Source organism: Arvicanthis niloticus, chromosome 1 (genome assembly GCF_011762505.2).
Source record: "Arvicanthis niloticus isolate mArvNil1 chromosome 1, mArvNil1.pat.X, whole genome shotgun sequence".
NCBI lineage: Eukaryota > Metazoa > Chordata > Mammalia > Rodentia > Muridae > Arvicanthis > Arvicanthis niloticus.
The window spans coordinates 136665256-136683357 of NC_047658.1; the positions used below are offsets into that span (position 1 = coordinate 136665256).

An 18102-nucleotide genomic window follows, 5' to 3' on the forward strand; every position below is an offset into this window, starting at 1 on the left:
TAGATCTTGGAACTACATCCTTAGCGCAGTGTATAGGGAATGTGTATTTGGGTAAAATTCTTACTTATTTACCTTTATTTTGTGTGTATGTGCATTTTGCCTGAATGTATGTGTGTGTACCACTTGTATGCCTGGTGTCTGTGAAGGCCAGAAGAGGATGTGAGTTACAGATGGTTGTGAGCTGCCACCAAGGTCTTCATCAAGAGCATTCAGTACTATTAATCGCTGAGCTATTTCTCCAGCTCCTGCGTAGAATTCTTGGTTAAATATTTTACAGATATAGTCAGCAGATTTTTTTTTTATTTTATCCCCTGAAGTTCTGTATCAAACCAATATATACATTTCTCTCTGTTTGTTTATATAAAATATTTATACATATATTTTATTTATATAAACCATGTCTACTCATCCATCCACCAAAAGCTACTAATAACAGCTGATATTTAAAGATAGGCATAGAGAGCTGGAGAGGTAGGTGGCTCAGAGGCTGAGAACTTGTAGCTCCTGTGAGGGCTCTGGGTTCCTAGCATTGACAGCAGGGATCCAGTTCCCTGACCTCAGAGCACCAGGCACGTTGGGTGGTGCATAAACAGATATGAAGGCAGAACACTCACACACACAATATTTTAATCTAAAAAAGAGTTATAAAAGACTGTATAATAAAATAATTAAATGTTTACTTTTTTAGTTTATATTTATAAGTATTCTATGAAGATATATTTTAGCTGGGTATAATGGCACACACCTTTAATCCTAGCACTTGGGAGGCAGAAGCAGTTGGATCTCTAAGGTTTTGTTTATATAAAGTATTTATACATATAATTTATATAAACCATATACATGTTTTTAGTATATATATGTAATATGCTTTATATCCAAGAAAATCTTATTTTACTTTGTTGAAATGCAGTGTAATTAAATGTTTATTTTCCTAATGCCATTGCCATACTGCTGTGATCACTGTGGCTTGCTGTCGAGTTACTTTTTATTATTTCCAGTGTGCTCCTAAGGCTGAACTGCCTTTCTAGCCCCGTAGCAAGTTTTGTAAACAGGAAGTAGAAGTCGTTAAACTGTATTGTTCTTTTTTTATAAGATTATTTGACAATTTTAGTGCCTTTGATTTTTTTTCCCATGAATTTTGTGATTAATTTGTCACTTCTACATAAAGGAGAGCTGAGATTTCAGGAGTGATTGCACCACATTGCTATTTTTTTTTTTATTGTTACAATTTTATTTTACAAAATCAGATGATCTAATTATCTAATTTAATTTTAAAAAAATTTATACAATATATTTTAATCATATTATTTTCCCTCCCCCACCTCCTCCCAGATCTTTCTCTCACCACCCAACTTCACATTTTTCTCTCTGTGCTAGAATTTTGTCTGGTTTGAGCCTGTGTGAGTCTTGTGTTTGTGGTTATAATCTCTGAGTGTTTCTATGTGCATCAGCCCTGTTGTGTCTGGGACACTATCATCCTTGGAAATATCTACCACGTTTGGCTCTGAAGTATTTCCACCTCTTCTTTCTCAAACATGCCTGAGCCTGGGAGAAGGATGTGAGAGACATCCCATCAGGGCGGGTGCTCAGAAGTCTTCCTGGTGTTAGTCACTGGTCATTTGTATTCTTTGGCATTTAACAGAAACAAGCGGGGGTGCCAGGCGATTGGGAGCAGTCCAGGCTATGCCGTCTACAGTGTTATGGCTCTTGTGGGATTCTTGGCTGTACACGTGCTGCTGCTCTTGTGTACTCATAGGAAGTTGGTAGTGCTTAGCCCTTAGCAGCAACTCGAGTTGTGTTCCCAGGCAAGCCTAGGTTTTGGGATTCCTCAGCCTTAGCAGTGGTCATACACCTTTGAGGCTTGGGGTATCTAAGACCCTTTCCTAAAGGTCTGACAGGACTCTAGAAGGCTCCCATAGGCCTGCAGTTTCTTGTTTCTGGATCTTCACAGAAATTCTGTATTCTTGAGCCTCAGGCTCTCTATTCTCTTTGTATCTTGTTCTCCTTTACCGTGTTTGAGCACGTGAGTGGTTCTGCGTCTGCTTCAGCTGTCAAGCATTTGGTTCCTTTCCGTGTTGATTTTTACAGCTGAACCCAGCAACTGCTAGTCAGTTGCCATTGCTGCTGCTCTCGTACCTGTTGCTTTTTCCTGTTACCAGCTCAACCACAGTATTCAAAGTAGGCAGTAGAGGGCCATTGAAGAGTAATATTTCCTTTGGGCCTAATGTTAAAATATAGGGGAACAGAACAGGATGATGTCGCATAGCTGGCTGTGTAAGAGTGTTTGAACCAAGCACAGCAAACCTCACATGTGAAGGAAGGTTTGTCCTTCCACCAGTCTGTCTGTCCTGTTAGAACCAGTCACAGTAGTTGTCAGGCCTGAGAGGTAATGCTTGCATGTTCATCAGTTCGCCAAGGCTTATGATGGTAAAGTCTAGTACAGCCTTTGAAGCAGTGCTGGCTGAGACTGCTTCTAGAGTTGGACCAAGCAGTTGTGTGGTTCTCCCTCACAATGGCCAGCGCTGGCATGATGGTAGGCCAGTTGGCTCTTTGTCTGGCTTTTTTTTTTTGGTTAAAGGCAGCTGGGGCAGGAAGAGAAAGTCTGAACGGCTGCCAGTTAGGGAGTCCAATTGCCCTATTCTCCAGTATCTGCTTATTTACGGGAAAGTGAGCAGGAGAAGGAGGGATTATAGTAAGTACTCAAAGGCCTCATCGTTGGCACGGCTAGTGAGTTGGAGATTGTTTACCATGCCCTTAGTACCTCAGAGGTGAGTGGGCCTCTCTCATCTCTCTCGATCCGTTTAGTTCTAACATATTTGTAAAATTAAAATTTTTCTTTAAATGTTCTACTTATTATATTGTTGACAGAGGAGATAATGTTGGATGATTTTTTAACCTTAAAATTTTGTTGACATTGGTTTTGAGATGTATGAGCCTGGAGCGTATTTTACATTCACGTAAAGATGTGCATTCTGCCCTATGGGGGCAAAGTTTTTTATATGTCAGTTATATCTAGTTGATTCGTAGTGTTAAGTTTTTGTCTTTGCCGGGTGGCGCACGCCTTTAATCCCAGCACTTGGGAGGCAGAGGCAGGTGGATTTCTGAGTTCAAGGCCAGCCTGGTCTACAGAGTGAGTTCCAGGACAGCCAGGACTACACAGAGAAACCCTGTCTTGAAACCCCCCCCCTCCCCAAAAAAATGTTTTTGTCTTTATTGAGAATGGTGTGTTGAATTATCGAACTAGTATTGTTGAGTGGTCTATTTTCCCCTTTACTTCTAAGTTTTTGTTTCATAGTGTGTTGATAATTGTTCTGTCTTCTGGTTGTTGATTTTTTTACTTTGTTAATTTTATGTTGCTAATTTTTCACTTTATATCTTATTTTCTTATATTAGTATAACTACGTTGGCTTCCTTTTATTATTTGTGTAGTTTTTTTTTCCATTTTTCTCCTCCTCTCAACCTATTTGCATCTTTAGATTTTAATCGAATCTTTAAAAGACATCATATAGGTAAGCCATGTATATTTATCCATATGAGGAATCTCTGCTTTTAATGGGATAGTTGTATGAATTTGCATTTGAAATAGTGATAGTGAATATTACTTTCTACTATTTCATTGAGAGGGCATTGGATCCCTTGGAACTAGAGTTATAGATAGTTGTAAGCTGCTACGTAGGTGCTAGAAACTGAACCCAGGCCTCAACAATAGCAACAAGCTCTCTTAAATGCTGAGCCATCTCTCTAGCACGCTTTAAACCTTTGTGTGTGTGTGTAAGTGTGTAAGTGTGTGCACATGCACCTGAGGAAGCCAGAGTCATCAGTTCCTGTTGGGACCAGAGTTACAGGTGGTTGTGAGCTGCACAGTGTGGATGCTGGCAACTGTCTTGGGTCCTTTGCCAGCACAGTATGCATTCTTAACTGATGAGCTAGCTCTGTCTGTAGCCCTCCTTTGACATCTTATGTACCTCTTAACATGGCTGCCCCCTAGTGTTCTTTCTTTTTCTGGTACTTGAAATTGAACCTGACACCTCATACATCCCACACTCTACCACTGAGCTCCACCTCACCTTTGTGAAGCGTCTGAAAAAGAGATGCCGGCGTGGTGCTACACGCTTGTAATCCTAGCAGTTGGGACATGGAGGCTGTCCTATGAGAGTTTATGGTCGGCTTCATCTACATAAGGAGTTTGAGGTCAGCTTGGACTACATAAGACCCTATTCAAAAAGGGAAAAGGATGGAAAAGTATTTGGGGCCAGAGAGATAGCTCAGTTGTCATTTAACCTATAAGGGGACAGTGAAGTGGCTCAGTTGGCTTTTACATTTTTTTAAAACAGTGCATCAGATATAATTATTAGCACAGTGTATAAAACTTCTCATTTTAATATGAAAATGTTTCATTTTTTAAAAAGCATCTATGGCTTGTTATTATCTCAGTGATTTGATAATTAATATCAATTAAGATATACACATGCATACTTGTGCATGCTCATAGTGTATTTTTTTTAACTAGAGGAAACTCTTTAGGAGACAGTTAAAAGCTGTCTTAATAAATTGTGTTTTTATCTTCATATAAGAATACCAGTAGTCTTATTTTTAAAATACAGAGAGAGGGGTATTTGATTAAAATTTCATTTTAAGGAGTGTTTTCCCACAGTATTTCAGCTGCGACTGGAGAGTCACTGGGCTCTCTGCAGATTGAGTTATGTAAATGTTCTGCCATTTACATCTGCAGTCAGTCCCTCATGACTCACCTCTCGGTCTCACGTCATGCAGATTATGCATGTTATGTAAATGCTCCGCTAGCTATTTATAATCAGTCCCTTTTATGCTTCATTTCTAGGTATTACGCCTGTGTATCATAACATGTTTGCTTTAATGAGTGAAACAGAAAGGATCTGGTATCCACCCAATCACGTCTTCCACATAGATGAGTCAACCAGGCATAATATACTCTACAGAATAAGGTACTTTCTGACATTAAGTGATTTTCGTATTGGTAAAAGAGAAAGTGGGACAAATTGTTGGCTCTGTAAGGTGATAATTATGATGTTTTGTTCTGTTGGGATGCCACTTCATGACTTTTGATTATAATTAAGAATTTTTTTTAAAAGAACAGATGAAAATAGTTTGTGTAAAATCAGTCCTCAGTGTCTGGAATATTGGCAGTTTCCAGGAAATGTGATGTGTGTGCAATAAAAAGCAATCAACTTTTTTCTTTTTTTTTTTTTTAATAAGTTTTTAAAATTGAAAGTTTCTTTCTTTTTTCTTTCTTTCTTTTTTTTTGGTTTTTGGTTTTTGGTTTTTAGTTTTTGGAGACAGGGTTTCTCTGTGTAGCCCTGGCTGTCCTGGAACTCACTCTGTAGACCAGGCTGGCCTTGAACTCAGAAATCCACCTGCCTCTGCCTCCCAAGTGCTGGGATTAAAGGTGTGCGCCACCACCGCCCGGCTAAAGTTGAAAGTTTTTGTTTGTAAGTTAATTCATTTAGCAATATATAGTAATGTGAAATTACTAATATTCAGGAAAATTAAAATCCAGATTTTTTTCTGTATAAAAGAATAGCAAAGAAATAATTTTGGTTTTACAAACAGCTGTAATTCTCTAAGCATTTACATGTTATTTAATTTTCTTATGACTTAATGAAATATTAAGAATTTCTTGTAACATATAAAGACTCTGATACTGTGACATATTACTCATAGTCGTTCATGCTCTTACAACCTGGAAAAAGCATCAGAGTTCAAACTCAGACCTAGTTCTCTTCATAAACTGCCTTCCACCAGCTTACATTTACCTCATTAAAGAGATAATGTGTGTAGTGTTTACTGTTCTTATTTGATGGTCTTACTATTTATTTTTATTTGTTGAGACAGGAACTCATGTATCCCAGACTTTATCTGGCCTAACTGACAAACTAGGACTGACCTTGAATTTCTGATCCTCCTGCCTCTAACTCCCAGAGATCACAAGCATGGGCCACCACACCCAGTTTGATTTGCTGGAAACCAAACCCAGGGTGTCACACATGCTAGGCATAGTGTGGTGGCATTATTAGTACTTGATGAGTCCTTAATAAATTTTCATAGTTCATTCCTTATTTTCTTCTCCTTAGTCTGTATAAAATATGTAGGTGCATATGTTTGAGTTTTCTGTTTTTAAGGTAAAACACTGTTAGTAAAAGAGTTCAGGGTCTAAATAGTGAATGTATAAAAAGCAGTGGAATGGGCTGGAGGAATGGCTTGGTGGTTTACAAGCCCTGGCTACTGACCAGACTTGAATGAGAATATAACTATCACAAGTATCCATGGTGCACTGAGCCTCTTTGGATATCAGATTTCATATATGTTCAAAGCAAAGGACTTTTGTAAATATTTCTCCAAAGAAATGTTTGGCATGCATATAGCTAATAGGCATTTAAAAACAAATTCAACATCATTAGTCCTGGGAGAAATGTGAATCAAATGTGCTGTAGGTTAACAACCAATCCACTAAGATGGCAAAAGTAGACAGGCAAACAATAACAAATGTTGAAAATTATTTGTATTATTCATTAGAATGCTCACACAGTGTCAGTGAGAGTAGGAAATGGCACTGTCACTTAGGGAAAAGATTGGCCATTTCTCCCAAAGATAAATACAGTGTTGCTAGCATGAATCCACAAAAACACTATTCACAGAGTGTTATCCATGTTAGCATGGAAACAGAAACAACTCAAATGCTTTTAAAGTGATGAGTGAATGAATAAGATATGGCATGTCGTACAGTCCAGTATTAATTCATTAGGGGAAAGGAATAAAGTATATACTATAATGTTGATGAAACTTAAAAACATTATAAATTATAAATGAAATCACACAAAAAGACAACATATCAAAGCCATTATTTTGAATATAAAGTGAATAGAATAAGATTTGTAAAGGTGGTAGCTTATAGCTAGGGGTTAGCAGGGTGACTTACTTGGGTTTGATTGCTAATAGCCATGGAGAAAGAATAAAAAAGTAAAATTAAGTTGTGACATTGGTACCACATTGAATACTACAAATCACTAAGCACGTTAATGTGCAAGCTGTATGTAGATGAATTACATCTCAAAGATTTTAGTTTCATAAGTTAATGTACTTAATTTTTCTTTGAAAGATACATTTTAATGTTCATTTTTCTAAAAGAAGGAAAAATTATCTCTGTGCACAATAAGCTGCATTTTTTGATGCCTCTACTAGTGTTTCTGGACTTAAGATTTTTGCTGACTACATTTCTCCAGTTTCCTTTGATTGGTTCTCCTTCTACATCCTATTACATATTACACCAAGGTGGGCTGTATGCTTTGACTTTAACTTTACAGTTACTTATGTTCCATATGCTGCTGCTCTTGTTTGATGCTGTGTTTGTTTGTTTGTTTGTTTATGGAAACAAAGTATTATCCTAGGTAGCCCAAGATAGTCTAAAGATAGTCTCAAACGCATGCTTCTCCTGCCTCCGCTCCCTGGGTGTTGGGATTACAGATATGCTCCAGGATGCTTTACCTGTTTCTTGTATTTTCTGCTGACATTATTATCATGTAATTATACAGAAATCCTTTTTATTCACAACTTGTATTCAGCACTGCTTATTGTGTTTTATAGCACAGCATTACTAAGTTTTCATGTGTTGAGGGTATGTTTGTGCTTTGAACTCTGCAGGCTGATGGAATGTCCCATTGTCTTCCAGGTTTTACTTTCCTCATTGGTACTGCAGTGGCAGCAACAGAACCTACAGATATGGAGTATCTCGTGGAGCTGAAGCTCCTCTTCTTGACGACTTTGTCATGTCTTACCTTTTTGCTCAGGTATAACTATGTTATAATTATATTAATCTTTTTCGGTTGTGTATTAAACCAGAAATGTCTTCCTATACAGTATGCATCTTAAGTAGGGTAAGTAAGCTTCATGTGGGAAGATTGGAGTTCCAACTCAGGCACCAGGTATACAGAGATAAAGGAATCGTCGATGTGATAATAATTTTTGATCTCATGATTTACAGATGGATTTTATAATTATTCTTTGAATTGACCTTTCTGAAATCATATAAATATAAAATGAGCAGAATAGTATTTGTAAAGGTGTAATATGAGTAGAATTTTTCTTTTAGGATCTAAGTCGTCTTAATGATTTTTTAATAAACAACACAATTCATGTGGCCACTGCATGGTAAAATTCTATAGAGGTTTTAATAAATTTTGGATAATTTCAGGTTTAAATAGTAGGCAGTAAAATGTAACAAGAGGAAGTAACATAAGAAGTAAGCCGTGAGGGTGGGAGGCTCCTCGTGGGAGGCTGGCCACAGTGATTCTTAATGTGGGAGCTGTGTGCAGCTACTTGTCCACTAGTGTATGATGATACACTTCTGTAGTGTTATTTGAACATTTCATAATGCCTTCTTCTCTGTTATCTTGAATTAAACAGTAATTGAAATATTTTCTTTTTAAATTATTTTACTTTCATGGGCTACCACTTTTAACTATCCTAGCAGGGAAATAAACATGGCAAGACAAATTTATTGAAAAATGAAACAAAATTAAAAACAACAACAACAACACCTCCCACTGCATCATTTTGAATGTCTAGTCATTTGAGAATCCTGGCCCCAGGCAAACTATCAGTTTCAGTCTCTCAGAGGTGCCCTGTCCTCTCTTTTTGTTTCATTCCTTCTGTGTGTGTGCTCTGCTTTGTGTCCATCAACAATGCCTTCATCATTAAAAAAATTATATCAGGTTTCTAATCTTCTATGAAACCTTTTAATTATGCCAGTTGTATACAATTTTAACAGTCTCTAGGTTCCTAAAGTATCTGCAGACATTGTAACAATCTGCTTTTGTGTTTAGCTTCCAAGAAAAAAATCTGGTCTTTTTGATGGACTAAAACCACCTTCTATGTTTCTTTATATTCCACACAGACTCAAGTACGATGCCTTCAATATGAATTGAAATCAGTGTACATTTGATTAATTAATATTTATTTTAATTTAGGTATTTTTCTATGTTTTTAAGATAAATCTTTATGACTGGGCAGTAGTGGTGCATGCCTTTAATCCCAGTTGGGAGGCAGAGGCACGTGGATCTCTGTGAGTTCGAGGCCAGCCTGGTCTATAGAGCAAGTTCCAGGACAGCCAGGGCTACACAGAGAAACCCTGTCTCGAAAAACAAACAAAACAAAACAAAACAAAACAAAAACAAAAAGAGAAAGTATGATAGGCTGTGAACTCAATTTAAATCAGTTTCTATTTGTACATGAACCTTGGTTAGTACTTTGTGTAAAATGATTTAAAAATAAGGCAGTAATTGATTTATTACTTTTCAATGCATATTTTAGAAGTTAATTTATAGCATATAACATAATTAAATGTGATAGTAAAATCTGAGCCATTTCCTTATCATTTTTGTTTTTCAGTGGCGGCATGATTTTGTTCATGGATGGATAAAAGTACCTGTGACTCATGAAACTCAGGAAGAATGTCTTGGGATGGCAGTGTTAGACATGATGAGAATAGCTAAGGAGAAGGACCAGACTCCACTGGCTGTCTATAACTCTGTCAGGTAATTTCCTCCTCTAAAGCGTTAGATATTTTGTATAATTTACTTGTATTTTTTTGTGTTTGTTCACACATTTTGATTTTATAATAAAAAAGACTAGGTAAGTTAAGAATAATTGAAGAAATACTTGAAGGCATAATATTTCATGTCTAGCTCTGATATTGTGCACATGATCTGAAGCAATGGTTTTCAAATCATGGTTCATAATTTATGTGTATTAGATTTCTGTCTGGCATGTAACCCAGAAGATGTGAATTCTGAGTGTGAAGGGACACACACAACAATGAAGTTTATACAAGTAATTTGGACCTATTCTTCTGCATATTGGATTTTGAGAATTATAATGGACTCTTACAGACCAGCATGGCTGTAAAATGTCTACTTTAAAAATATACATGCAGGCAGGCAGGCAGGCAGAGAGAGAGAGATAGAGAAATAGAGAGATAGAGAGAGAGATAGATTGTGTGTGTGTGTGTGTGTTAGAGAGAGAGAGAGAGAGAGAGAGAGAGAGAGAGAGAGAGAGAGAGAGAGAGAGAGAAGTGGTTACATACCACTTCCCAGTGAGTGACTCAGTTGCTCATTGCTGAGTGAACTCAGAGCATTTTTATATCTAGTTTGTAGGAGAGAAGCTTCTTTGTTCTCTCCCTTGGTCTGTAAGTATTCTTGCTTTGTTTTTAGATGTCTTATTAGGCATTGACACAGAAAGTACACTGTAAAGTCTGATTTTACAAACTCACTTAGAAATCTAAAGGATTAAATCTAAAGGGAAACAAAAAAATTCTATTTTCCACTAAGGGCTTGACTGCTGTTAAAATGCAGACTGACAGGAAGGGGAGATGCCCAGGATGGTTTCAGAGTCAGTATGTAGCACAAAAGGCCTTACACTTGTGGTCCTCCTACCTCTACCTCCCATGTACGGGGACTTCAGGCATGTGTCACTATGCCTACTTATATATAATTATTTTCTTGATTCTTTTAACCCTCTCATGGAATGAGACTGTAAACCTGTCTACAAGCTTTGTTTTTAAAGTCACTTTTCTGTTTTTTATTAATGTTTATTAACTGTTCAAAGTAACAGTTTCCTTTTTATTTTCATACATGAATATCTACCTACCCACTGCCCAAATAGTCCCCATTCTATATAGTGGGAATTTTGGAATTTTGATTTCTTTTAAAAACAAATATTATAAGAACATGTTTTCATTTTAATCCTGTGTGAAGGATATGGGGCTTCTTCAGATTGTTCACAGCAGCTGACTATGATTTGTCTTGTGCTCTGGCAGGGGTGTGATTTTGCCAGCTGCAGATAGTTTCTGCAATTGTGCGATGTTTGGAATTCTGGGGACTTTTTAGAGGGTGTATTAGAGGGCCCTAAGAAGTGGGGTGAGTTGTTGGTTGGTAGTTGGTTGTTGTTTGTTAACTAGTCATGTGCAGAAAAGAAAAAGAAATTAGGTATCCTGATGGTGAAGCTCAAACTTGCGCCAAGGAACTTGATGCCCCTAATCAGCAGGAAGTAGTCTAATGATATCATCGCCCCTTCCCAATCCTGACTTTATTCAGGGATCTTTCCTCTCTCTCTATCTCCCTTTCCTTTCTCTCTTATCTAGTGTTAGGGCATTGAAAGAGTCTTAGAAAAGGGGTGGAGAAGGATGGAAAAAAGAACAACACACCAAGTAGCACAGGACAGATACAATTCTACTTTGTGTTTTTTCAGAAAAACTGGACTCCACATATGAGAGGAAACATTCTAGTCATTTTTTGTTTTTTACTTTAAAACTTGATAATTATTAAACAGTCATAAGGTTTTTAGATACTTTGAAACATTTCTTTCTTCCTAAAAGAAACCCCATGTGGATTTGTGTTTCAGCCCTCGTCTTCCTTTCCCCAGACTCTGGCAACCACTCATCTCTCTGTCTTTCTGGATTTGCTTATTTTGATCTTTTTATGTAAATGGAACCATACATGGAGTAGCATTTTCCTAAGTCTGACTTCCTCTGATGTTTTTTCTAAGTCTTTAATTTTATTCATTATTAATGCATGTGTATGAAAGTGTGTGTTTGTGCATGTCATGGTGCACTTGTGGCAGTCAGAGGACAACTTTCAGGAATCATTTCACTTCCTCCAGTGTGAGAGCTGGTGATGTAACTCAGGTGTGGGGCTTGCATGGCAAGTGCTTTTACCTACTGAAACCTTTTTTTAAAAAAAATTTTATTTTATATTTTATTTACATTTAAGATGCCATCCCCTTTCCCCATTTTCCCTCCCTAGAAAACCCCTGTCCCATGCCCCCCCTTTCCTTTTTGCTTTTATACAATTTTTTAAAAATGTTAATCAAAGGATTTATAAGTTTGGTAATGCTCAATCAGAAGCATAACCCAATACCCAACCTAGATATAAAAACTATCTTTGGTGGAGACATGTGAACATCTGCCTCCATGCCCCCCCCCATCACCTAGCTTCTCCTCTCCTTCATCTTCTCTCCTTACTCCATCTCTTCCTCCCTACTGAGACCTCTTGCCAACCTTAGCATAATATTTTCAAGGTTCAAAAATATGACAGCCTATATCAGCTATTTCATTCCTTTTTATTGGCAACCCAGTTCCCTTTTATGGATATATCACATTTTGCTCACCTGTTCATCATTTGATGGAAAGTTGGATTGTCCTCACTTTTTGACTCTTATAGTTAATGCTCCTGTGATGCTTTGAGGATATGGATTTTTATTTAAATATTCCTAAGTAGAATTTCTATTCATATGATAATTCAAACGTACCTTCTTGAGAAAACTTTTCAAAGCAGCTATTCCCATCTTATATTCCCATGAGTGATACAAGAATTTCCTAACTTCTCCAACACTTATTAGTGTTTGTCTTTTTGTTTGTTACGTTTTTGAGGCAAGTTTTTTCTACATAGCTGTGACTAACATGGAACTCATTGTGTAAACCAGAGTGGTCTAGAGGGCACAGAGGTGAGCCTACCTTTGCCACACCTGAGGTGAGATTAAAGGCATGTGTCACTATGCCCTGCATATTATTTGTCTTTTCCCATCCTGGCAGGAGCAGTGGTGTCTGATTATGGTTTTGGTTTTATTTCCCCAGTGACTACTTATGATTAGTAACCTTTGAAAAGTTTATTGACCAAATACATATTTTCTTTGAAGAATGTTCATTTAAATTCTTGGTCATTTAAAAAGTGAGTCATTTATATTCACTTTAAAAATGCATTTATATGTTATTTTGTGTTTAAATTTTTTTATACATTCTGGATGTAAGTCTCCAAATACAAGGTACCACATTAAAAAAAAACCCTATAAATGCTTTTTCTTAATTTGTGAATTATTATCTTTTAAATTTCTTGATTGAATTATTTATAAACTAAAGTGACTAAATGTAAAATTAGAGGTAAAATGAACAAAATGTGAGCTGATTAGAAACTAGGCCATTTTAGTGCTTCCTCAGGACATGTGATAGGTTGGGTAACTGAGAATAATGAATGAGGGGGGTGGATTGATTTAGAAGAGAAAGTCAAGGGCAGCAAGGAGAGGGGAAACACAAGGTAACTAGGTTTCCAGGGCTTGGCAGAAATCAATGAATTACAGTATGCCCCTTTTACTCCTACTTAGAGACTGCTAAGAGGGTCTTTTGGGAAGAAGGCTAGGGGGACTCCTAACTTTGTTTAGACACATTGCTTGAGGAACTTTTGAGGCATGTAAATTGCATGGGTAAACTGACCTGCCTGCGAGGGGTATGGGTTTAGAGTGTAGTGATCAGGGCTGGGGAAAAGCAAGGGAGTGACAGAAAAAGACAGCAGATGAGAAGAGGGTCCACATCAAGTCTTGAGAAATAGCACCATATTTACTCACAAAGCAGCCACCATTAGTCCAAAATGGAGATTGAAAAGGAATGAACAAGGAGATGTAATAAAATCAAGGAAGTGAAAGGAAGAAACTTGCAAGGAGAGAGAGATAGTGGTGTCGAATGCTGCAGAAAGTGGCTGGTAAGAACAGAAATGAGGGAGGCTTTCCTGACCTCAGCAAGAGGTCATGCTTGGGTGATGTCCCCTGAGCCGTACTGGTGTGAGCTGAGCAAATACAGGCAAGAGCATGGAAATGACTCCTTAAACTCTTTCACAGAGGATGAGGTACTCGGTAGCTGCTCGGGAACATGAATCAAGGCAAACTTAAATTTAATATGGGAAGGACATTAGTGTTTAAACATGTGGGTAGAAAAGAGGTAAGACAGAGTAAGGTTGAGAGGGTGTGTGCATCTGTGTGTGTGTGTGTGTGTGTGTGTGTGTGTGTGTGTGTGTGTGAGAGAGAGAGAGAGAGAGAGAGAGAGAGAGAGAGAGAGAGAGAGAGAGAAAGAGAGAGAGTATGTGTGTGGGGGGAGGGAGAGTTATGAGTGGATGATACATGCTAAAGAAATAGCTTTTATCTGACAGGTTTATACCTCATTTATTACATTGGTGGGAAGGAGAAAAAAATGAGTGTGAATGTGTATAGATTTGTTAGCAGAAATCTTAAAGAATTCCCCAGTTAGAGGACGTCTTACCCCAGCAGGCATGCACAGTCTACACGAGAGATACAAGCAGGAAGAATATTGCTTAGGTTTGAAACAGAAAGCTGTTTGGTTTAAAATAGCTGTGGAACTTGGGTAAATTAATAGAACAGAGAAGTGCTGTAAAGGAGTGTGCTTGATGGAGCTGTTGGAAACTGGTAATTATCAACCTAGAACATAACCCAGTTGCCCTGTAAGTAGCTTTCTCTAGCATTTGTGGCTACTTGACCTCCCAACTTTGAAAGCTCCACAAGGGGCCTTGTGTGAAGTAGGAAAAGGTATAAGCTACAATACTCTGGTAATACCAGTCAGTTCCAAAAAAATAGAAAAAAATCTGATTTTTAAAATCTTTGCTTATATTTATGGTGTATCTATAATATTATCATGGCCAATTTCAAGATAGTATCCTGATGTCATTGAATGTAGATTGACGAGCTCTGGTCATGCCTTACCACTCACACTTGAAGGCATAGACATTGGAAAAGCCACATGGAAGTTTAAAAATAATTAAATTATGACTTTTGACTGTTTATTGCCTACATGTTTAATGACATTTCATTATAAAATTACATTTAACTGGAATTTTAATGACTTTTTATCAGTCAGCTAAGAATCCTTTAAAATAATGAATATTCAGTCTAAAACAGGTCTAGAATTTCACTGGTGGAAAATGAATAGACACAGGATAGTATACGTGATATTATAAAGTGGTGCTCACAGTATTCTGAGAACAAAGTGTAGAGCCCCTATCTCACCTTTAGAACCAGACAGCTTTCCTTGAATGAACCTGCCAGTTAAGAGATGGATGCTGAGAATAGAGATCAGTGTGGAAACTGAATGTACTTGGGAAACACAGCTATCTTCTCGAGGTTATTGTACATAGAAATGAAAATACAGAACCACAACACTTCCAAACGGAATTGTTTTGATTAGAATGAAATTATTAGGACTTATTGAAGCTAAGCTCACAAAATAATACAAACAATAAAGTGTGTTTATATAGCAGACAATAGTGTCCAACCATGGCTGTTTCCAGAATTCAGATAAAATTTAGAGTATAGCATTATAGGAAATATTTGTAGCATAGATAAATAAATGCCCAAACTTATAAATTATTTCAGGCATATAAGATAATTAGAATAAATGAACTTTTAGAGACTTTATTATTATCTAGACTGAGCACTCATTTCACTTCAGGAAGAAAATTAATGTCACATTGTAAACTGTTGTCACTAAGAATACACATCAAACGAAAATTTAAGGCTTCTTGCATATATATCAGATGGTAGTTATATTGAACCTGCTTATTGTAGGAAAAGTTAGGAACTAATCTCCCAAATTTGTTTTGTTTTCTGTGTGCTTGTTATTTCTAGCTACAAGACATTCTTACCAAAGTGCGTTCGAGCAAAGATCCAAGACTATCACATTTTAACACGGAAGCGAATAAGGTATAGGTTTCGCAGATTCATTCAGCAGTTCAGTCAGTGTAAAGCCACTGCCAGGAACCTAAAACTTAAGTATCTTATAAACCTGGAGACCCTGCAGTCTGCCTTCTACACAGAGCAGTTTGAAGTGAAAGAATCTGCAAGAGGTCCTTCAGGTGAGGAGATTTTTGCAACCATTATAATAACTGGAAACGGTGGAATTCAGTGGTCAAGAGGGAAACATAAGGACAGTGAGACCCTGGCAGAACAGGTAATCCTAATGATACGTTCTTGCTCTTTCTTATTTAAGTAGAATGCCCGTAAAGCAAAGTAACTGTGGCTGCTCGAGTCTTCACAGTCTCTGCTGATAGAAATTTTATTTGTGTAAAAAAGTTATAACTATCGTTTGTATCACAATGTTTTGTTAATTTTTTGTGGCAAAATAATTAGTAATGACTATCTTATAATTTCAGAGAAAGATTGAATTCTATAAGTGATTTTAAATTAACATTGTTTCCTTTATTCTTTAACTTATTGAAATTTAAGTACAATCATAAAGCTAATTAAATGAAAGAGTTTAACTGACTTTGATAATATAATTAGTTTTACTATATTTGCATTGCAATGCTTAAACTTGTTCACATGTATCAATTGTATGATTTCAGCCATGTAGTATCATCATATTGTTTTTTACAACAGTTGATAATTCTCTACTTTTCTGACAATCATTCTTTTTAATATTAATTGGATTAAATTCTATATCACAGTCATACTTTAATGCTCTCATTTTTAAGTCAATACAAGATACATAAACTTAGTTTTCAGGCTCAATATTTAGGAGAAGTAATCTTATTTAATGCCTGTACATTGCTGTCAATATCCCTTTAAAGAGTTTTAAGTGACTATCATTACCTCAGGCTTTGAAATGTCACTGTAACTTCCTAAATGCTCTTGATTACAGGATTTCCAGTTATACTGTGATTTTCCTGATATTATTGATGTCAGTATTAAGCAAGCAAACCAGGAATGCTCAAATGAAAGTAGAATTGTAACTGTCCATAAACAAGATGGTAAAATTTTGGTAAGTTTGTATTATACATTAGTAGTGGGGTTTTTTTTTGTTTTTTGTTTTTTGTTGTTGTTGTTTTTTTTGAAATTTTCAGAAGTCTTAGTACCAAAGTTACTGAATTACTGGGAAGATGGGCTAAGCCTGTGTTTGGGAGGGTCTTACATGTCAGATAGAAGGATTGATGGTAATTGTAAGTTATAAAAATATTTGAACAATTTAGAGGAAATTAACCAGAGTAGAGTATAGAGAATTTCCAACATTATAACTTAATTGATTTTTTTAATTCCATGGTTTTCCTTTTTTGATTAGGAAATAGAACTTAGCTCATTAAAAGAAGCCTTGTCATTTGTGTCGTTAATTGACGGGTATTACAGACTAACTGCGGATGCTCACCATTACCTCTGTAAAGAGGTGGCTCCTCCTGCCGTGCTTGAAAACATACACAGCAACTGCCATGGCCCAATTTCGTGAGTAATGCTGAATTTCAAAGTCCAGTCCTAGGGAGCTGGCTAGCAGGTCAGCATAAGGACCGCATTTGAATTCTAGGCACTCCTGTAAAACCCGAACATAACTGTTGTAAGATATGGGGACAGACAGGCACGTGCTGAGAGCCTTCAGGCTAGCCAGCCAGCTGAAAGCTGCTGGTTCAGTGAGAGACCTTTTCTCAAAGCAACAAGCAGTTGTAAAGGAAGACACTGATATGCTGTCCTGGTCTCCAGAGAGATACATTTTACAGAGGGAAATGTTGTGCAACCACACAATCAGTTCTCATTGAAGGGTCCATATTTGTGGTGTGATTGGCTGCACATCCAAAATAGTTTTAAAGAACTGGTGTCTGCCTAGGACTGTAGCTCAGTGTGCAGTCACTTTCTGGCACTGAAAGCAAACAAATGAAGACCTCTCCTGTTTATTTTTTTAAGATTTATTTATTTTATTTATATGAGTACATTGTAGTTGTCTTCAGATACATCAGAAGATGCATTAGATCCCATAACAGATGGTTGTGAGCTACCATGTGGTTGATGGGAATTGAACTCAGGACCTCTGGAAGAGCAGTTAGTGCTCTTAACCACTGAGCCATCTCTCCAGCCTCCCTCCTGTTTATCTTTTCTTAACTTTGAAATACTGTGAAGGAACTGCAGTGATACATTTTGAAATTTGACATTAGTTTAGTCTAACCTCTACTGAGGCTTAAACACAGCCTGTGTATTAGACCCATGCTTCTAGGTTAGTGCTGTGCAGGGGAACTTTCCACAGTGCTGAAGAAGATCAGTGTTTACATTCTAATTAAACATAGTTTGAATTTTATATTTAATTATAATTTAAATTCTTTACCTTTCAATATACAAGGCTAAGAATTACTGTTCTAGTAAGCTTTCTGTTGCTGAGCAGAAGCAACTTGAAGAGAAAGGGTTTTTAATTGCTTACAATCCAGGTCACAATCAATCATGGAAGGAGTCAGAGCAGGGGCTCAAATGAGAACTGAA

General features: G+C 37.0%; 1 protein-coding gene across 2 annotated transcripts in view; it reads left to right on the top strand.

Annotated features, from left to right (window-relative positions):
• The window catches only part of Jak2 (Janus kinase 2), a 60199-nt gene that overhangs the window by 12861 nt on the left and 29236 nt on the right, over nucleotides 1-18102 (top strand). The window contains exons 4-9 of one of the 2 annotated variants that reach the window (XM_034509401.2): nucleotides 4841-4964; nucleotides 7706-7823; nucleotides 9424-9569; nucleotides 15496-15817; nucleotides 16508-16627; nucleotides 16925-17082. In XM_034509401.2, coding sequence (XP_034365292.1) covers nucleotides 4841-4964; nucleotides 7706-7823; nucleotides 9424-9569; nucleotides 15496-15817; nucleotides 16508-16627; nucleotides 16925-17082 — 988 coding nt within the window. The remainder of the gene's footprint in view (nucleotides 1-4840; nucleotides 4965-7705; nucleotides 7824-9423; nucleotides 9570-15495; nucleotides 15818-16507; nucleotides 16628-16924; nucleotides 17083-18102) is intronic. The other variant, XM_076918981.1, reaches the window with a different exon arrangement.